The 18,942-nt window shown below is 39.2% G+C and overlaps 1 protein-coding gene across 6 annotated transcripts in view; it reads right to left on the minus strand.

Moving 5' to 3' along the window:
- Positions 1 to 11,821, minus strand: part of LOC127571124 (transient receptor potential cation channel subfamily V member 6-like) — a 74,898-nt gene extending 63,077 nt beyond the window's left edge. For 4 of the 6 annotated variants that reach the window (XR_007956447.1, XM_052017197.1, XM_052017196.1 and 1 more), the window contains exon 1: positions 11,509 to 11,821. Coding sequence is in view for 3 of the 6 variants with exons in the window: in XM_052017197.1 (XP_051873157.1) it covers positions 11,509 to 11,666 (158 nt within the window). In the remaining 3 variants the exon portion in view is untranslated. Of the gene's footprint in view, positions 1 to 11,392; positions 11,423 to 11,508 lie in introns of those variants that run through there. The other 2 variants (XM_052017198.1, XM_052017200.1) reach the window with 2 other exon arrangements.
- Between the last annotated feature and the right edge of the window lie 7,121 nt (positions 11,822 to 18,942).

An 18,942-nucleotide genomic window follows, 5' to 3' on the forward strand; every position in this document is an offset into this window, starting at 1 on the left:
TCTTGCCTCTCTCAATAACCTGGGATAGATCCCATCAGGCCCTGAGAACTTATCCACCTTAATGTTCTTCAAGAGACCCAACATCTTTTCCATCTTGATATCAAGATGGCCGAGAAAATCAGCATACCCTTTCCTGATCTCGTTATCCTCCATTCCTTCTCCTCAGTGAATACTGAAACAAAGTAATTATTTAGTACCTCACCCATTTCCTCTGGTTCCAGACATAAATTCCCTCCTTTGTCCTTGAGTGGTCCTACCCTCTCCCTAGGTACTTTTCAGTTTTTAAAACACAAGTATAAAGTGCCTTGGAATTCTCTTTAATCCTACTTGCCCAGGACATTTTGTGGCTGCTTTTAGCCCTCCTGATTCCTTGTACAAGTTCTCTCCTGCTTTCTTTATATTCCTCAAAGGTCCTGTCCAATTTCAGCTTCCTAACCCTTGCGTATGCTTCCTTTTTCTTTTTGACTTAAAGAAATTGGAGGATTGTTCAACAAGAAATCTCAGCCAACTGAAAAGCAAAAAAAAACTGCAGAAGCTGGAAATTGCAGATGAAAGGGCATGAACCCAGAATATTAACTTTATTTCTCTCTCCCCAAAGATGATGCCTGACTTGCTGAATATCTGTTTTTATTTAAGAAACCTCTAATTTTATGCACTTAACCAATTATAACTGTTACTGCTTTGTCCATCCAAATATATTGCTCTGGTAGTAAACAGAATTAAATTCTACAATGAAGCATCCCACCAGCTTCCTTTGCTTTGAACGGCAGAGTTCTGGAAGAACAGCCAGTTTAATCACATGGCCCAGATCATTATTTTATATTATTCCACTGCCAAGTGAATATTCAAATTCTTCCATTAGCATTTCCAACACTAGCATCATTTCCTTAACAACTGCAGTTTACAGTTCAAAATGTTGAACACTTGTGGCTGAAGAGATTGTTGCAGCTTTGCTAATTGGCTGTGGTTTTAATATTTCTTGACCAGGTCACTGATGAAATTGAAAAGCACAATGGTATTTTTAGAAGCATAGAGTCATACAGCATAGAAACAGGGCTTTGGCCCATCATTGTTCATGCCAGCCATTGAGTACCCATCTATATAAATCCCACTTTCCGGCATTTGGCACATAGCCTTCTATACTTTGGCGATTCAAGTTCTCATTGAGGCAATTCTTGGATATTGTGAGAATCTGTATTCACCACCCCATTAGGCAGTGTGATCCAGATGCCAACCACCCTCTTGGTGAAAAAAATTCTCTTTAGGTCCCTTATAAATTTCCCTAGCCCTTGCCCTCTGGTGTTTTACCTCTGCTATGGGGAGAAGTTTCCTACTATCTCCCTGTCTATTTCCATCATAGTTTTGTGTAACTCAGTCAGGTCCCCCTCAGCTTGCTCTGCTCCAAAACAAAAGCTGAAACCCAGCCTATCTAAAAAGCCATTACTTAAACAAGTCAAATATGCAAATATGAATATTTGCATCATTCTGAAAAAAGTTGTCCTCATAGCCATGCCTAAACAAATATCAGGCTCTCTGCAGCTTTATCCTGGGATCAATTAAATCACATCTTAATTTAATCTTTGTTCCCTCTGGTCAGCAATCCAGAGGACATGAGGTGGAATGAAAACAAGGTGCTTCTACAAAAGATGGTCGGGCATCAGGTTCACTTACTTAGTGGGACACAAGAGTCTATGGTAATGCCAGTCAGAGTCATGCAGCATGGAAAGAGTTTCTTCAGCCCAACTCGTTCATACCAACCAAGATGTCTATCTGAGCTAGTCCCATTTGCTTGCCTTTGGCCCATTTCCCTCTAAACCTTTTCCATCCACCTCTACAGCTTCCTCTGGCAGCTCATTGCATATATCCACCACCCTCTGTGTGGAAAAGTTTCCCCTCAGGTTCCTTTTAAATTTTTCCCCTTCTCACCTGAAATCTACATCCTCTAATTTTAGACTCCCATACCTTGGGGAAAAGACTGACCATCCATCTTATCTATACTCCTTGTGATTTTATATACAAGGTCACTCCTCAGCCTCCTATGCTCCGAGGGAAAAAAATTCCCAGCCTACCCAGCCTCTCCTTACAACTCAAGCCCTCCAATCCTAGTAACATCCTCAGGAATCTTTTCTGCACCCTTTCCAGCTTGGTGACCAGAACTGTGCACAATAGTCCAAGTGTGGTCTCACCAATGACTTGTACAGTTGCAACATGTCCCAACTCCTGTGCTCAATACCCTTACCAATGAAGGCAAGTGTACCAAACGCCTTCTTCACCATCCTGTGTTACCACTTTCAGAGAACTACATACCTGTACCCCTAAGCCTCTCTGTTCAACACCACTCTCCAGGGCCATGTCATTTACAGTGCAAGTCCTGCCCCAGTTTAACTTACCAAAATGTACTTATCACCATCTTTAATTGCCCACGAGACTGTAGTGATGAGCTGCCTTCTTGAACCATTGCACTCCTTCTGAAAATGGTGCCAGTGTGGTTGCATAGGGAGTTCCAGGACACAGATAAAATGAAGTCTCAGGCACAGTATACATTTCCAAGTCAGGAAGATATGACTTGGAGAGGGTACTCTAGGTACTTGTACTCTTATGTGCACACTGCCCTGTCCACATTCATGATAGAGATACCATCAAAGAGACCAATGTGAGTAATGAAGACAAAAGAGACAGCAAATACCAAAATCTATTAATGAACAGAATGCTGGAAGAACTGAATGGCTCAAGCAGCATCTGTGGAAGCAAAAGGGGTAAGTCAGCATTAAGTCAAAACCTTGCATCAGGACTGAGTCAGGACCACAGAGTTCTTGCAATATTCTGAGTTTTTTTTTGCGTCAATGGGAATAATTGTAATCCATTTGTAGATGGCACACTCCACAGCCAAGGTGCATCAGTGATGGGAGGAATGAACATTTAGCATGGTGAATAGGATACCAATCTAGCAGGCTGCTTTGCCCATGATGGTGTTGAGCTTATTTGGATATTGTTGGAATTATACTCATCCAAGCAAGTGGACAGTATTACTTCACAATCCTGATGTGACCTGTAGAAGGTGAAAAAGCTCCGCATTGTCAGGAGGTGAGCCACTTTGCAAAAGGATACCCAGCCTCTGACGCTCTCTAATAGCCACTGGCTGCAGTTGACTTCTTGGTCTGGGTGTTGATGGTAGCATACTCAGCAGCAGCAATCATTGGGCAGTAAAAAGTAAACAAAAAAAAAACATGTTGTAAAGCTGAAATAAAGAAAAAATGCTGGAAATACTGTTGGTCATCAAACCTGAAACATTTATTCTTTCCCTTTCCTATAGAAGCTGTGTGTTTTATTGAGTACAAGAAATAAATGAATCATGGGTAGGATACTCAAGCCACCACTGCCATTCAATTAAATAATGGCTGATCTGATCCCCAGCTACCTCAGCAAAACCTTTCACCCCCTTGATTATAAAGCAGTTACGAAAATTTCAAAGATTCACAACTCTGAGGGGAAGAATTTCACCTCATTTCAGTTTTAATTGGACAATACCTTACTTTTTAAACAGTGACTAATTTTAGATTCTCCCACAAACAGGAACATCCACTTAACATCTGTCAAGACCCCACAGCATCGTAGATGGTTCAATCAAGTATCCTCTCATTCTTCTATACTAATCAACCAGGTTGTAGTCTAATAAATCTTCTCCCATCTGCTTCCAATGCATTTACATCTGTCCTTAAATATGGAAATTAATAGTGTACATTGTATTCCAGATATGGCCTCATCCATGTCCTATAATAGTGAAGCATATCCTGCATACTTTTGTATTCAATTCCCCTAGCAGTAAATGATAACATTGTTAGCTTTCCCAAGTATTTGCTGTACCTGCATACTAGCTATTTGTGATTTATGATACCCAGATCCTACTGCACCTTCGAGTTCTGCAATCTTTCACAATTCAAATAATGTGGTTGTTATTTTTCGTGTCAAAAAAGAATTTCACATTTCCCCAAATCACACTTTATTTGCCAGATCTTTGCCCACTCAATTAACCTAACTACGTCTCTTTATAGTCTCCTTCTTCACAACTTATTTTCCTACGTACCTTTGTATCGTGAACAGATTCAGTAACCATATCTTTAGTTCCTTTATCCAAATCATTTATACAAATTTTAAAAAGTAGAGGCCCCAGTAACCAGAAAATGACCCACTTATGCATACTACATTTCCTGTTAGCCAACCAATTCTATTGACACTGATATGTTACATTTCTCAACATCTTTTGATGCAGTACTTTATCAAATACCTTCTGGAGATCCATGTACAGTACCTCCATGTCCCTTTTATCCACAGCACGTTACTTCTTCAGAAAACTCCAAGAAATTTGTTGAAAGTGATTTTCCTTTCTCAAAATCATTTTGACTTTGCCCGATTACCTTGATTTTATTTTTAAAGTGCCCTGGTATAACCCCATTCATAGTAACATTTAACATTTTCCCTGTGATAGACACCAAGCTAACTGGCTTGCCATTTCAGTTTTGTTTCCCTCCCTTTTAAATAACTAAGTTACATTTGCAACCTTCCAACCTAATGGAAACCTTCTCTGCAGTTAAGAAATTTTGGAAAATTAAAACCAACTCATCAATTATCACATTAGCCACTTAAGACCTTACAACACTTGTCAGCCAGCAGTTACAATTTGCTCAGTACCGCTGCTCTGGAGACAGTAATTTTCCCCAAAGTTTCTTCCTCCATTTCCAATTCCAAAGTACAGGTATTTCTAGGATGTTACTTGAATGCTTAGTAAAGACTGATGCTAAATATTTGCTCAATTATTGTTCCCTAGAATCACTTTCTGTAGGACTAAAACTCATTGTTTTAATCATTTTCTTTTTTTAAAATATCTACAAAAACACTTCTGAGATAGCTGGTTAACTTCATCTCATACTCTAATTTTTCCTTCCTCATTAACCTACTTGTTTTTTTTAATATATTTCATTCAATCTTCTCATCTGCCATTCAGCTTTAAGTTAACAATAGATGGAGAATCCTATATTTGTCATTTTTCTTTCTCTTAGAATGTATCCATTTCCAATATCTTCTATTCTTACATCAAAGCTAGACATTGCTGGACATGTTAATTGCCTGGTACTTTTCAAGGGCAATGTTACTCGTCACATCAGCCCATGCCAGAATATCCTTTAGGTCCTCCTGCATGTGGGTGTGGACTGTTTCATTTTCTGAGGAGTTGCAAATGGAACTGAACATTGTGCAATCCTTCGTAAGCATCCTCACATCTGAACTTGTGATGGAAGGAATATTATTGATAAAGTGGCTGAAGGTGATTGGGCCCAAGGCAATGCCCTCCTATAACAACAAGAATGCTGGTCTGACTCACAACCATCTTCCTTTGTGCAAGCTATGACTACATTCATTGTAGAGTTTTCTCCACGGTACCTATTGACTTCAGTTTTACCAGAGTTCTTTGATACCGCATTCAGTCAAATGCTGCCTTAATGTCAAAGGCAGTCATCTCACCTCACTTCAGAGACTCAGCTCTTTGGACCAATACTGCAATGAAACCTGGGTCCATGTCGTCCTGGCAAAAATAAAACTGGGCATCAATGAGAAAGTTACTGACGAATAAGTATCAGTTAACAGCACATTCATCAACACTTTCCATCACTTTGCTTAGTATAGATTGATTGGGCTATAATTGGCCAAATTCAATTTGTTCTTCTCTTTGCAAATTACCTGGGCAGCTGCCAGTGTTCTAACTGTACCGGAGCAGTGTGGCCTGAGGTGCAGTTAGTTCTGGAGTGTAGGTCCTCAATAATACAACCCAGTTGTTGTCTGGTCCCTTAGCCTTCACTGTATCCAATGTTCTCTGCCATTTCTGGTATCACCTGGAGTGAATTGAATTTACTTCTATAATTGTGTGGATTTCAAGAGGAAGTCAAAATGGATTCAGCACTTCTGGCTGAAGATGGTTACAAATGCTTCAGCCTTGTCTTTGGCATTAATTTTCTGGTCCCTGTCATCATGAGGATGCGGATATTCTTCACACCTCCTCTGTCTGTTCAATTGTCCATCACCATTCACAACCACACAGGATAGACTGCATACACTGGTTCTGGTTTCATTTTGTACACTATTACATGCTGCTTATGCTGTTTAGCGCATAAGTAATCCTATGTTGCAGCACTGAATCAATAAGAAGTGTAAAAGGGCACATTATTAGGTACATGCCCTTTTGCACTTCTTATTGATTCAGTGCTGATCCCATGACTTGATTTTAATGGTAGAATAAGAAAGATACTGAGCCACAAGGTTACCAATAGTGGTGGAATATATTTCTGCTGCTCCTGATGGCCAGCAGCTCCTTATTCTGACCAAGTTTTGACCTGCTAGATCAGTTCTCAATATATCCTATTTGGTACGACATCTCTACAAAGACTGTGTGGTGGACACACTTATCAATAATGCCACAGACTGATGCATATGCCACAGGTAGATTGGCAAGAAAAGGTCAACAACTTGTACTGGTTCACTCAGCACCTGCTGCAGACCCAGTCTGACAATCCTGTTCTTCAAAACTAAGCTAGCTCATTCAATCGAAGCGCTAGCAAGACATACTTTCTGATGGACACAAAGTCCCCTACTCAAAGTACATCCTGTACCCCTGCTATTTTCTGGGCTTCTTCTGTGTATTTCAACATGGACGAGCATTGATTCATAAGCTGAACAAGGACAGTAGACAGTAACAGGAAGTTTCCTTGCCCATGTCTCATCTAATGCCACAAACCTCAAGGGGCATGGAGTCAATACTGTGAAATCCAAGGGAAATTTCTTCCTTCCTGTATACAACTGCACTTCCACCTCTGGTGGCTCTATCCTGCTGCGAAGTGTACCCATAGATGAAGGAGTCTTACATATACAATTGTACCTTACAGACCATGTGCTTGACTGTGTCTGGTTGTTACTTGATTGATCTATGGGACAAATATCCCAATATAGACGAGCAAGTCGTTAGGAAAGCTAACAGAACCTTATTGTTTATTCTGAAAGGAACTGAATACAAATGTAGGGGGTTATGCTTTGGTTACATATGACATTGGTGAGATCACATCTGGAGTACTGTGGACAATACTGGACTCCTTTATTGAGGAAGTTGGAATGTTAAAACTGAAAATATATAATACACTGAGTGGTCTGTGTGGTAATTCAGAGGGCTATTAAGAGTCAACCACATTGCTACAAGTCTGGAGTTGTATTTAGGCCAGACTACGTGACGATATTAATGAACCAGATGGCATTTTATAACAATCCAGTAGTTTGCTATTACTGTTACTAAGTCTTAAAAATGGTCTATTACTAAGATTATTTGGCTTCCAGCAGATGGGTATAAAGCTCATTCTGTTTGGCTCACATCCTAATGGAAACCGTCACGTAACAATTCAGCCCATTCCAATACAGTGCATCATATTTCAGTCAAATAGTACTAGCACTATCTCAGAAGGCATATTTAATACCAGTTCCTACTGTATCAAAATGATAAATAGCTAGTGGAGAAAAATCAGGAAATCATGAATTAAGTATGTGGATGACATCCCATGGGAATATTCTCCTGAGTGCTTACTGTATATTAAATGAAAAAGACCCAGAAACTACTGTATTAGTACACCCTGTTAATGCCATTTCCCTCAAGTTTTTCAAGTCATCTGCCAAAAAATGGCAAATGATTGGGAAATCCACAGCAGAAATTATATCCTTGGTCATCCATGCTAAATGTAAATAGGGAAAAAAAATTGTGTTCATGCATCTCTAACTGATGTGGCTCATGAGCACACTGCAAGACAGGTGGAAGGTGGGCCAATATTTGCAGAACAATTATTCCTATTGCCACACCCTCCTAAAATGTGGCTTGCGGGAAAAGGGAAAGGGTCACATATCACATCAAGGTAATGTTTGTGCAATAACATTTTTGTTGAAAAGCAATAATGATTTTAAGAACAGGATGTTAAAACCTAATCAAAGAAGTAATCCCTTATTCATCTGAATTAAGATAAGAAACAACATGAAGCATCTCCTCTGAAAGCCAATAACAGGGGCTAAACCATGGTTGTGGAACCGTTTGCCCTCTATCAATTGTTCAGATCAGAGTTAAACTTCCTTTCTTCAAACACATATCCACAACTTTAGATTTTGCTTATCTGACTCCCAATTTATTTAGATAGCAGTTAGTTGTAATGGTTCTGCTTTCAATTTCAGCTCCTGGAGTTCCATCTTAATATCTTGCCCTGGTACCACATCCCTTTTGTCAAACAATTTCCCCTGCTTATAACCAGCCATCACCTAGAACCTCCACAGGCAGGTTAGCAGCAACCCAATAAACACCTTGTTGAGAGGCCTGCCAGTGGAAAATCTGGCAGTGCACAAGGCCCAAGGCAGCTCCCACTACTGAACAAGCCTTACACATTCAAGGCCTTTCCTTGGTGCACTCTGCAAATGCAGAGTGCACAAAGAAAATCAGATGAATTATGGAGCCAGGGCCAAGAGGAATGAGAGAGAAAAACATTAAGTATGAGAGGGAAAGGTAAGAATCCAGACAGATTAAGACGTAGAACGGTCAGGCAAGTGTTGATGCCCAGGAATTGAGAGGGATAATTTCAAAAGCCCATTTAGGGAGGTGCCCTTCACATCACCCAGAAACAACATTAATGGGGCATTCATGCTTGAAAAATGCTATAAATGATTCAAAGTCATACACTCAGACTCCTCCACACATCATGCACATGGTGAACCTAAATAAGTTAGTACAGTATGCAAGTAGTTCCGATTTCCAGCAACATTTCATTTTTCATTGAAGTTGGATAGCACAATGCACAGATGCAGTGCCAATCAATCCAATTTCTAGGATCTTTCCTCACCTTCAGCCGTCCCCTCACCTCAGTACTTGCTCTAGATCTATTATAATTCTGACTTTCAGTTCTGATAAAAGAACATTAACCTGAAGTGTTAATGCTGCATCTCTACCTCCAGATCAGATTTTTATTTCTGATTTCTAACACTTGCAGTTCTTTTTCTTATTTATGACCCAGTTCTACACTTTGTGCTATAAAATATTAGTCTCCAGAAGATGCATGAAGCTACCTGCTGAAAGAGGATTCACTTCTCAAGCCAAAATGTGCTCAGGAATTAATAACAATTTTCTGGTATTAATTATGTTCTTGGACTTCTTGATAGAGTTCAGATATTTGACTTCCCATCTTTCTGTTGGATGACATGGAGACATCCTTTAAACTTCAATGTAGCCAAAATAAGTGCAGAGTATAATATGCAAACATTTTAATCTCCTGATGCATACATGACAATTTTGCAACTTAAGTTCCTTGTACATTTTCTACCGTAGCGCAGAACCATTGTTATATGACTGAATTGTGTTCGGAACAATCAAACAAATGGAAAACATAATTCAGTAAGTGAAAATTTCTGTTTAGCCATTGTGTTAAGGTTAAGAGGCAAAAACAGTCTCTATTTCATGTGTGTTCTTTTATGGTACACTGTATCTAACATTGATTCACAAATTATACCATATATTAGAATTTGGAAACCAAACACCATAAACAAAAAAAGCAAATAAATTATATTATTTCAAAGAACCGATTTAAAGATATCTAATTATTGGAAATCCTGGATCCCAACATAGAATTTCCAATTTACGAAACAATTTCTCATCAACTTCTATTATATATCATCGATACAAAAAAAAAAATGGCAAGTCAAGCAGGTCATCTACCAACAAAGCACAATCACATATCAGCAGGCTGTATACAAAATCTGCAGACATTTTATGTTGTAATTCTTTACTTGATGAATTCCCAAAGATAATTCATTGAAAAGAAAGTACAATGTAGATGAATACAGATGACCATCACAAAATAAGAACAAAATCCATGCAAGGGAGAGAAAGACAGAAGATAGTAATGAGTTTATATTATTGTAGTACTCAAAAAGAATAAAAGAAGATAGAAACAGAAGTAGATCATTTACTCCCCCCAAGCCTGCTCTGCAATTCGATGTCTGTACATTTTAGGTTACATTGACTTCACTGAAACTGAATTTTAGAAATGGAGTACAATGCAAATGGGCAACTTCATTGTATATTTAGCCCATACAGCTGATGACTAATTTCTACTCCTTTCAAACTCTTGGGTTAAGAGTGCCAATTGACCCAGCATCAAATGTTATTTATGGAAGTAACTCGTCTCCCACTCTTTGCTCGTAGAACTGTTCCCTGACTTCACTCCCAAATGGTCTGGCTCTAATAGACTCTGATCTAAATGGTCCAAGAGTCCCCTGCAAGTGGGGGTAGTTACTCTACATTTATCCCATCAGTTTCCCCTAGACTAGGGAAATTCAATCAACTTATTCCATATATTCCAAGGACCATAATCTTAGTTTATGCTGTATTGCCTCAGCTCACCCTCTGAAGTTCATGCATAATTCTGGTAAATCCACACTCTGCTTATTCCAAGACCAATGCACCTTTCCTAAGGTGCAAAATCCAGAATCGGTCATTTTTCTCCAGAGGTGGAATAACCAGAGCTTCGCATTTCAGTAGGATAACTTCTAATACTCTGGTCCTCTACATGTAAAGGTCAGCTCCATTACTCTTCTTGTTTTTTTTTCCCCTTCTGTAACTGTCCATGACATTAAATGAACCATATATATAAACATCTAAATCTTCTTGGACCTCCACTGCTGAGCAGCTCATTACTGAACAATATTTATATTGATCTAGAAATAATCTTCTAAGTATCCGTTATAAGGATGTTACAAAAGGGTTTCAATAGACCCTTCTGTTTTAAAATACAATTTTAATTGTTTATTTAAAATAATTGGTGCAATAATTGTAGTAAACCTGAAAAAAATCTTTAAAAACAGCAGTTATGTGAATATCTAATTATCCATATTAGATTGCTGTATAATAGTATACTCCCAAGTCTGAGCTATTTTTGAAAACACTAAAAGAATAATGATACATGATCTGCAGTAAAAGTATGTCACACACCAAAATTAATGAAAGTTTCTGTTTTCGCCCTGTGCATGAAGAATGAATGGTCATTAACCCAAATGAGTACCGACTGCTATCTATTATCTGAAAGTGATCACATTTCCTTTCTTAACAAACCAAAAGCACGTAAGAAACGGCAAAGATGGGTAGGCCAGGCTGCAGCTGCAAATAAAGTGTGCCCTGGTGGCATCACCTTAACGTGTATTACTTCTTTAAAAAGGAAACGAAGTGGAGGGGGAACAAAAGGCAGAAAACAATGCACGAACTAAACATGCATTTAGCTAACGAACGAGGTATTTACATTTTCGAACACATTTATAAATAACTGAAACTTACCCTCTGATTCTATCCCAGGGTTAATTGCACTCGTATGTGTTCTAAAAACAACCATCACCCCACCCCCACCCCCACCCCCGAGCCCATAAACACTTTGAAGTTCACCTTGCACTTACCCTCTATTTTTCACTTCGAACACGTTATTAAAGTTCTTCTGCCGGCCTCCGAGTTCAACTTTATCAGACGGGCTGTCCTTGGATACAGCCTGAGCGGGGGAAATTGGATTTTTCAATTTGTTTATGAAGCGGTCAATCGCTTTTCTGAATGCAGCCATCTTAATCTGTTTTTTCAATATTCATTATCGCGTATTCTCTCTAACATCATCCCAAAAGTCCCTCGGTGCAATCTGGAAATACCTGAGCACCAAGTAACCCATTGCCATAATCATTGACGTCTCACCTCTTCCATCACACAGCCTCTGACTGCTGCCTCCCGCTGCCTCTATTATAGACGTCCCATCTGACGTCAACCTTATGCCTGCGGGCTCCAAATAGGACAGCATTGAGGAGAGTGGCAAGCAAGGTTCCATGAAGTTTTACTTTCACATGAGTTTCCCTAGAGTGATGCTACCTCCAAAATAAACGCGGCTTTGATTTTACGCATACTAGTAATTATTTTTAGGAATTTGTATGAAATAAGGAAAACAAAGTTGAAGTTCCACAGGGTTGAAATGTCACTTTAGAGTGCGTTATGTTATGAATTGATGCGCCCTACTTGCTATCCTATAACCCTGCAGAAATTGCAAGGCTGCTAATCATGCTTTTAACATTTCCAGAACAGAGCACAAATAATCTGAAGAAAAATGTTGGTTATGAATTTGCTGCAAATATGTGCTATAGAAATTATGCTTACCAGTGGTGTACCATTATTACTATGTAATAGATCCAGAAGATAATGAAGCATGTGAAGCATACTATCAGAAGCATTATGCTATGGTTTGTGTACTCCTCTACCATTAGACCAGCCAAAGCTGCTAAAAATCTGTACCCATCACTTGAGCAATCCATTGATATCAGTGGTGACTGCCAATTTGCAGGATTTACATAATTACACACATGACAATCATTTATACTGAAAAGAAGTGACTTTTATGGTCTGAGACATGAGTCTTTACATCCACGTTGTTATTAGTGGATATAGGCAATAGGAGAAACAGAGAGGGCGGATGCTTCTCTTGAAACACCATGACATGAGACCTAACCAATTTCACTATTTCAGCCCTGCAGAGAGTTTATCAGGGAATGAATTCCATCTGAATTACATTTGTAGACCACGCTTCAGATGGAGAACAACTACTTCTAAAATGAGATGTCCCTTGTGAACCCACTGTGACCAGGGATTTATCAGAGGAAATTAATACGACAACAGTTTCCAGTTCTTACTGCAAGGATTCTTTCCAGTCAGCCACTCAAGAGTTCTATAATGTCAACAATGGAGGTGTAAGCATTTGCTTTCAAAGATGACCAAAGTGAACTTTTGCAAGGCATCCAATTTCAATAAGTATGCATGTGTTCCAAGGACAAATAGGAAATGCTTCAACTTCTACAGGATTGGTTCAGGGTGCAATTGATGGTTCTCATGTGCCACTTTGCCTACCCCTTGAGAACCTGGTCAGTTGTGCTTACCGCCTGAGATGTCCATTTGAGAATTCTGGCTCATTGCCTCAGCACATTTATGCCATGGGAAGCCTTGAATACCATTAAAAGGAAGAACATTTGTGTCTTGTGTCATTCCATATACCAAATCATATTTTCTTTGGACATTGGCACTGACCTACCTTTGCCCTTGTCAAAACGTTGGAAGTTAATTATCAGTGGTCTGCTCACAATAAAATGGTTTTCCAACATTTAAACAAGGTTTTACATTGCTGCTGCCACTTTGAAAATCATGGTGGCATGCATTGGCATTAAATATAGCTCTGAAATAGGATCAAATGATGCTGCTGTTGAATGGACAATCTATACATGGAATTTGAACTTTGTCATGTTTCTGGACCTCATTCAATTTATGATTTTCTTTACAAAATTTAAAAGTATTAGGGTACCTTTCCTATCAACATAGCTTTTCAAATGCCTCAGAGTTTCTTATTAATTATAAACATTTTACTCATTTGTGAACAAATTGCTAAACATTTAACTCCAAAACATTTCAATGCCATGTTCTTATATGACTGTCAACTCTCCTAATCCTCTGCCTAGTGAATGTGCCATCAGTTCAGTCTTCGGTTTGGGTTGTATGCATGGTACATCATTCCACAAAACCAAAATGCTGCTGATGCTGGAAATCTGAAATAAAAAGATCCACAGATGTGGCAGCATCTGGAGAAAGAGGAAAAGAGTCAAGGTTAATGTACTTTAATTACAACAGATGCTCTCTGTTATATTGAATATTTCCTTCGTGTTTGGTCCATCATTATGTTTCTTGCAATATTTTCTATTGATAAATGAGCAAAGATTGGTGCAAGTGAGCACTGACAAAGACTTCCAATGCATGTTACTGATAATTCTTTTGATTACAAAAACTGTGAGCTGATATTGCAGAAGTCCAGCTTCATTCCACAGAGAACAAGATCACTCCTCAAAAAATTAAAGGTAACCCACAGAATAATGATCCAGCCAAATGTTTCACAAGTATGAGGTTCATATTGTAGGATGAGTATTTCCCCTGTACTTACCTCTGTTTACTATAAGCCAGGACTAAACTACCTCAGTTGTGAAAGGATTTAGTAAATGACAACAGAGTTTCTTATTCTGTGATGATATACATTTACTTGACTTGAGAGATCAGAGTAACTTTAATATAATGGTTGACACTACAAGATCCTCTCTCCCTCTTTCCACATTTCAAGATTAACCCCACATTTTCATTTCCAATTCAATGGTCAATCCACTGATGAATACAGTGATACACGACTTCTGGTATCTTACCAGGTTATGCTTCCCCGTAGCAGCCTCAATCTATTGGTCAACACACACGACACCTACCAGTGACTGACCAGTTCATTCCTCTGCAACTACAATGACTATGTACCTGAGAAGCTGTATTTTAATGTGAAACTCAGTTAACGGTGTCTATTTAGGTTCCCCTTTGATCTTCAACTGAGATTGCCTCTACCTTCCTCTCAGGGTCTTGAGTATTCAGAAATTCAGCTCAAACTATTTTATCTGATTTATTGTATCAACCTTACCTAAAAACAACTTCAATAGATTAAAAATCCACAACTGAATTACAGATCAGGGAAGAAAATGCATCAGGTGATTAGCATACCTGTCTTCATGGAACCAGTTTTGCTACATCTCTTTATCTCTCTGCTTTCAGATTCTGCACGATAATCAGTCCATTGTCAATATGGAAGTGTCATTCTGTTTGAAAATTGACCATGATTACACACAGGTGTTCTGATGGGAATAGCTGTGGATTTATCCACAGTTTTGAAGAGCTGACTAATAGGTTTCATCCCAACTAATTTGCAAAATGGGAGTGAATTCAGATGCCTTGGAGCCAAGGCTGTTAGCTTTCTATGAAGATCATTATATAGAGTCTTGTGGACAGCCAAAACCTTAAATATCTAGAGGAAAAAAAAGAGATAATTAAACTTCAACAATGTATATCAGACCCTTCTGTACCTTTCTCTGAAATCTTCAGAAGTTCATTAGAGAGCTTTTTGGTTCTCAGGGAAAGCTGGGATTCATTGTCTGATTGAATTTCCATATGTGGGCCACACAACTGCAATCCTGGCTCCTTTCACATGGGTCCAGTAAATTACACACTTACTGCAGGTATGGCGCCAAAACAATATCTGAAAAGGAACTCTAAAAATCTCCCAAGGCTTGCAGTAAATTATCAAATGATCACATCACTTGCAGGAAACTATGTCAGAGGTTGACCATATTTGTGACTTCAATGGAAATTGAATCAGTTGGACTGTAAAAGCACTGACCAGCCAGAGTCATTCGGTTTGGAAGATCTGAATAACTTGGTTAAGATGATCTTTTCTGGCTTTGGGACATTGGCCCCTTTGGGAGGTTTTGTGCCAAGAGAAAGCTGCAAGCAGCAAGGCAAATCTAGGGCTGGGAATAATATAAGGAATGGAGGAGGACAGTGCCGAGAGACCCATATTTTCCTTGTGTGAACCTTGGCTCCACCAAATAAAGGTTTAAAGCTATGCTTGGTGGTTTTGAAGTTTTTATAGCTGGCCCAGCAGTCCCATGAGTCCTGTGTTCAGGAGTGAATTTGGATGTAATTGGCCTCGTGTCTTCTTCATGTCCAACTTACACTGATTGAAGAGACTCTTTCTGGAGTCATGTGGAAAGTTCATCACTGCAACAAAAAAAAACATCCAGTGGTGTTAAAATTGGAAATCAGCAGGAAATGAAGTCAATGGCTTTGAAATTCCTTTGCACCAACTCCATACAATAAACAGTTCTGTGTAATTGTAAGTTAGCTTAGTCCAGAGTCGGGCAATTTTGTGCACATTTCTAGGAGTCTTATCACCTGTCAGGAAATCAGACTACTGACATTCTGGCAGGACTTCTGTTTTCCCAAGCATTAGTTTCCACCCCCTTCCCCACCGTCACTGATGTCAAAACTTGTGCAATGCTCACAATTCATCCCCAATGATTTTCAATCTCACTGATCTGGGAATCAAGAGTTCCTACTAACTCACAGAACAAACAGATTTTCCTAAAATAAAAACAATATTCTGGAAATACTCAGCGCGTTAGTCTGCTGAGTATTTTTAGTAATTCTTTTTGTTTCAGGTTTTCCTAACCCTCTTTCTCCTACAACCATGCTATTTAAAGGGCCAACATCTAGTCTGCAGTTTTGCTGTCATTGAGATCTGAGACCTCCTGTAAGCCCTAATTCAATCAGACATGAGTGCATTGACCCCTTTGTTCCTGGAGCTCGAGGTGACAGTCACTTCCACCTTCCTAGCCTCAGGATCATTCCAGGCTGCTTCTGCTGATCCTTGTCACACCTCACACTTTGTTGCTTCCCACTGCATTGGAAGGTCACCCAAACTCTATACTCAGAAGACCTCATTTATATTTCCTTCAACTACAGCAGCAAGCTAAGTGGACATGAACGCTTGGTTGCATGGTATACTTCCCCAAACTGTGGGTATTCATAGACAGCATTCACGTTGTATCAAAACCTTACAAAGACTTCCTTGACGACCCCTTGCCTGGCTGTCACCCTTGAGTGTGTCAGAGGCCCACTTGCACAAAGAACATGATCTAAATGAAGGCTGTTCCTGACCATTCTGTCCAGTTCCTCCCAAAGACCCTGAAGCACTCTGCCACACTCTTCCCATCATTGGACCATTCATTCATTCAGTATCAACACATTGCTGTAGCCTATAAGGTGTTGTTTGTATTGAGGTATGTCTTTTTAAGTGCTGGTTGCTGAGGTCAAACCTGCAAGGCTAAATGCTGACTTCTGTGAGAATTGTAATAGGTCAGCACCATGTTACTCAGGGAAACCCAACAATATTTTTGCACGAACTTTGCAGTTGAAGATCTCATTTGTTGTGTGACATCCATGGGAAGCATTGGTGTGACCCACAATGCTGTTTTAACATAATTAAAATGCAATAAAATATTTTCCAGGTCAGTTTAGTTAACAACATCTAAACCAAACTCTCCCCACCCCCACCCTGATCTCCACCACCAATTCCATCCCCACCAGCCGGGAAAAGTAAAATAATAGGTTTTTTTTAGTTTAGTTTTATTAGTAGAGATAACAAAAGGGTACAATTCTCAAGGAAAATCTCAAGAGCTGCAAGTCAGCCCTTTGAACTTTTCAGTTTCCTGAGATATGTATTTCCTGCATTGGGAACTTCACATTGTTACATTTATTCCAACTTCCCTGCCTTCCATTCTACACTACAATTATGCACTTTCTCATTATCAAGCCACTCACGTCCGACCTCATCCTGGTCTTAATCTAAAAGATGCCCTCTTTCCACTCTCTCTCTGGACGGTTTCCCGGGCTCAATGGACAGAATACATCTTTCCTTCCACCTCACTGACCAAGGCATCAAATGCTACACCAGTAAGTTCCTGCTTTTCAATAGCTTATCTTTTCAAAATCTCTGCCATGACTTACACCACTGGCATGATATAGGCACGAGCTCTAACTGATCTTGGTTGCTCACTAAATTGGACACTGTATTTGTACACTGCATACTTAATTAAGTGGGCACAGGTGAATCAGCCATTGTGATCCCAGTGGACATTTTCCAGCACTATTCAATTTCTGCCCATTGCTGTCTCTTTTAGTGCTTATTTCTATAAAGTAATACAGGATTTTCCTTATCATCCTACTTCTGCTCTTTCCTTCCTCTTTCAATGTTTTCACTTATTACCGCTGACACTACTTGGCAAAATTCATGGAAGTACATGTTCAGGCACTTCTGTTATTCATGGAACAAGCTAGTCTACACTATTATCTATTTCATCATGTTTTTCATGAACTCTTTGTAAATATAGTTATTATTATTTCATTCATTTTTTTCAGATGTGGGCATTAGTGGCAAGACTTTTACAGACTTCAGCCATATTGATTCTTAGGCTCTGGTGACTGGCCTTTATCTAGGCGCTGAAGCATTTTGATATAACTGAATGGTTAGTTAGGTTGCTTCAGAGAATAGTTAAGAGTTAACTCCATTTTTGTGGGACTGAGTCACATGCAGGTGACGGTGGATGAGGATAGGAAGTTGCCACCTCCCAGACTATTTCCATCATCGTAAGTTGCTTGGATCACTCCTGATTTAGCCCATCTGCTGCTAAAACCTTCATCCTTGCCTTCGCTATCCTTGAACATAACTATTCCAATGTGGACTTAGATAGCCTCTCTCATTCTATTCTCTATAAACTTGAGACCATCCAAAACTCTACTGACCATGTTTATTGTACATCATTCATTACCCCCGTAAACATTTGCCAAACAACATTAGCTCCCATTTAGGGAATCACTCAATTTTAAAGTTCCCACATTTGTTTTTAAATCTTTCATTTTACCACCCTTCGTCATCTTTGCTATCTCTTCCAGTCCTTTGTCCTCTGAGATATCTCTACATCTTCAAGTTTGGCTGCTTGATCATCCTGGAATTTAATGGCTGCACAGTTGCTGAGTGTGCCTTCAGCTGCCAATCTTAAAACCTTGGAATTCCCCCGCTAAACCTCTCTAACCCCCTGCCTCACTCTCCTCCTTCAGGGCACTCCTTAAAACTTACCTCTTTCATAAAGCTTTTGCTTATCTACCCCATTGTCTCATGCCAGGTTTGTTTGGTAATGCTCCTGCGAAACACATTGTGGGCATTTTGGCACTTTAAAGGTGTATCTAAGTGTAAGTTTGCTGTTTCTTTTCCAAATGGACATTATTTGAGATTTCCCAACAATTTGACAGTTTCACAGTCATTGATATTGGCATTTAATTTTCTTTTAAAATTAGCCATTAACTCTCCAACTGCCACAGTGAGATTTGAAATCAAAATTTAAAGACTTTCAGAAGACAATTGATGAAATACCCAATGATATACTTCTTAT

Source organism: Pristis pectinata, chromosome 6 (genome assembly GCF_009764475.1).
Source record: "Pristis pectinata isolate sPriPec2 chromosome 6, sPriPec2.1.pri, whole genome shotgun sequence".
NCBI lineage: Eukaryota > Metazoa > Chordata > Chondrichthyes > Rhinopristiformes > Pristidae > Pristis > Pristis pectinata.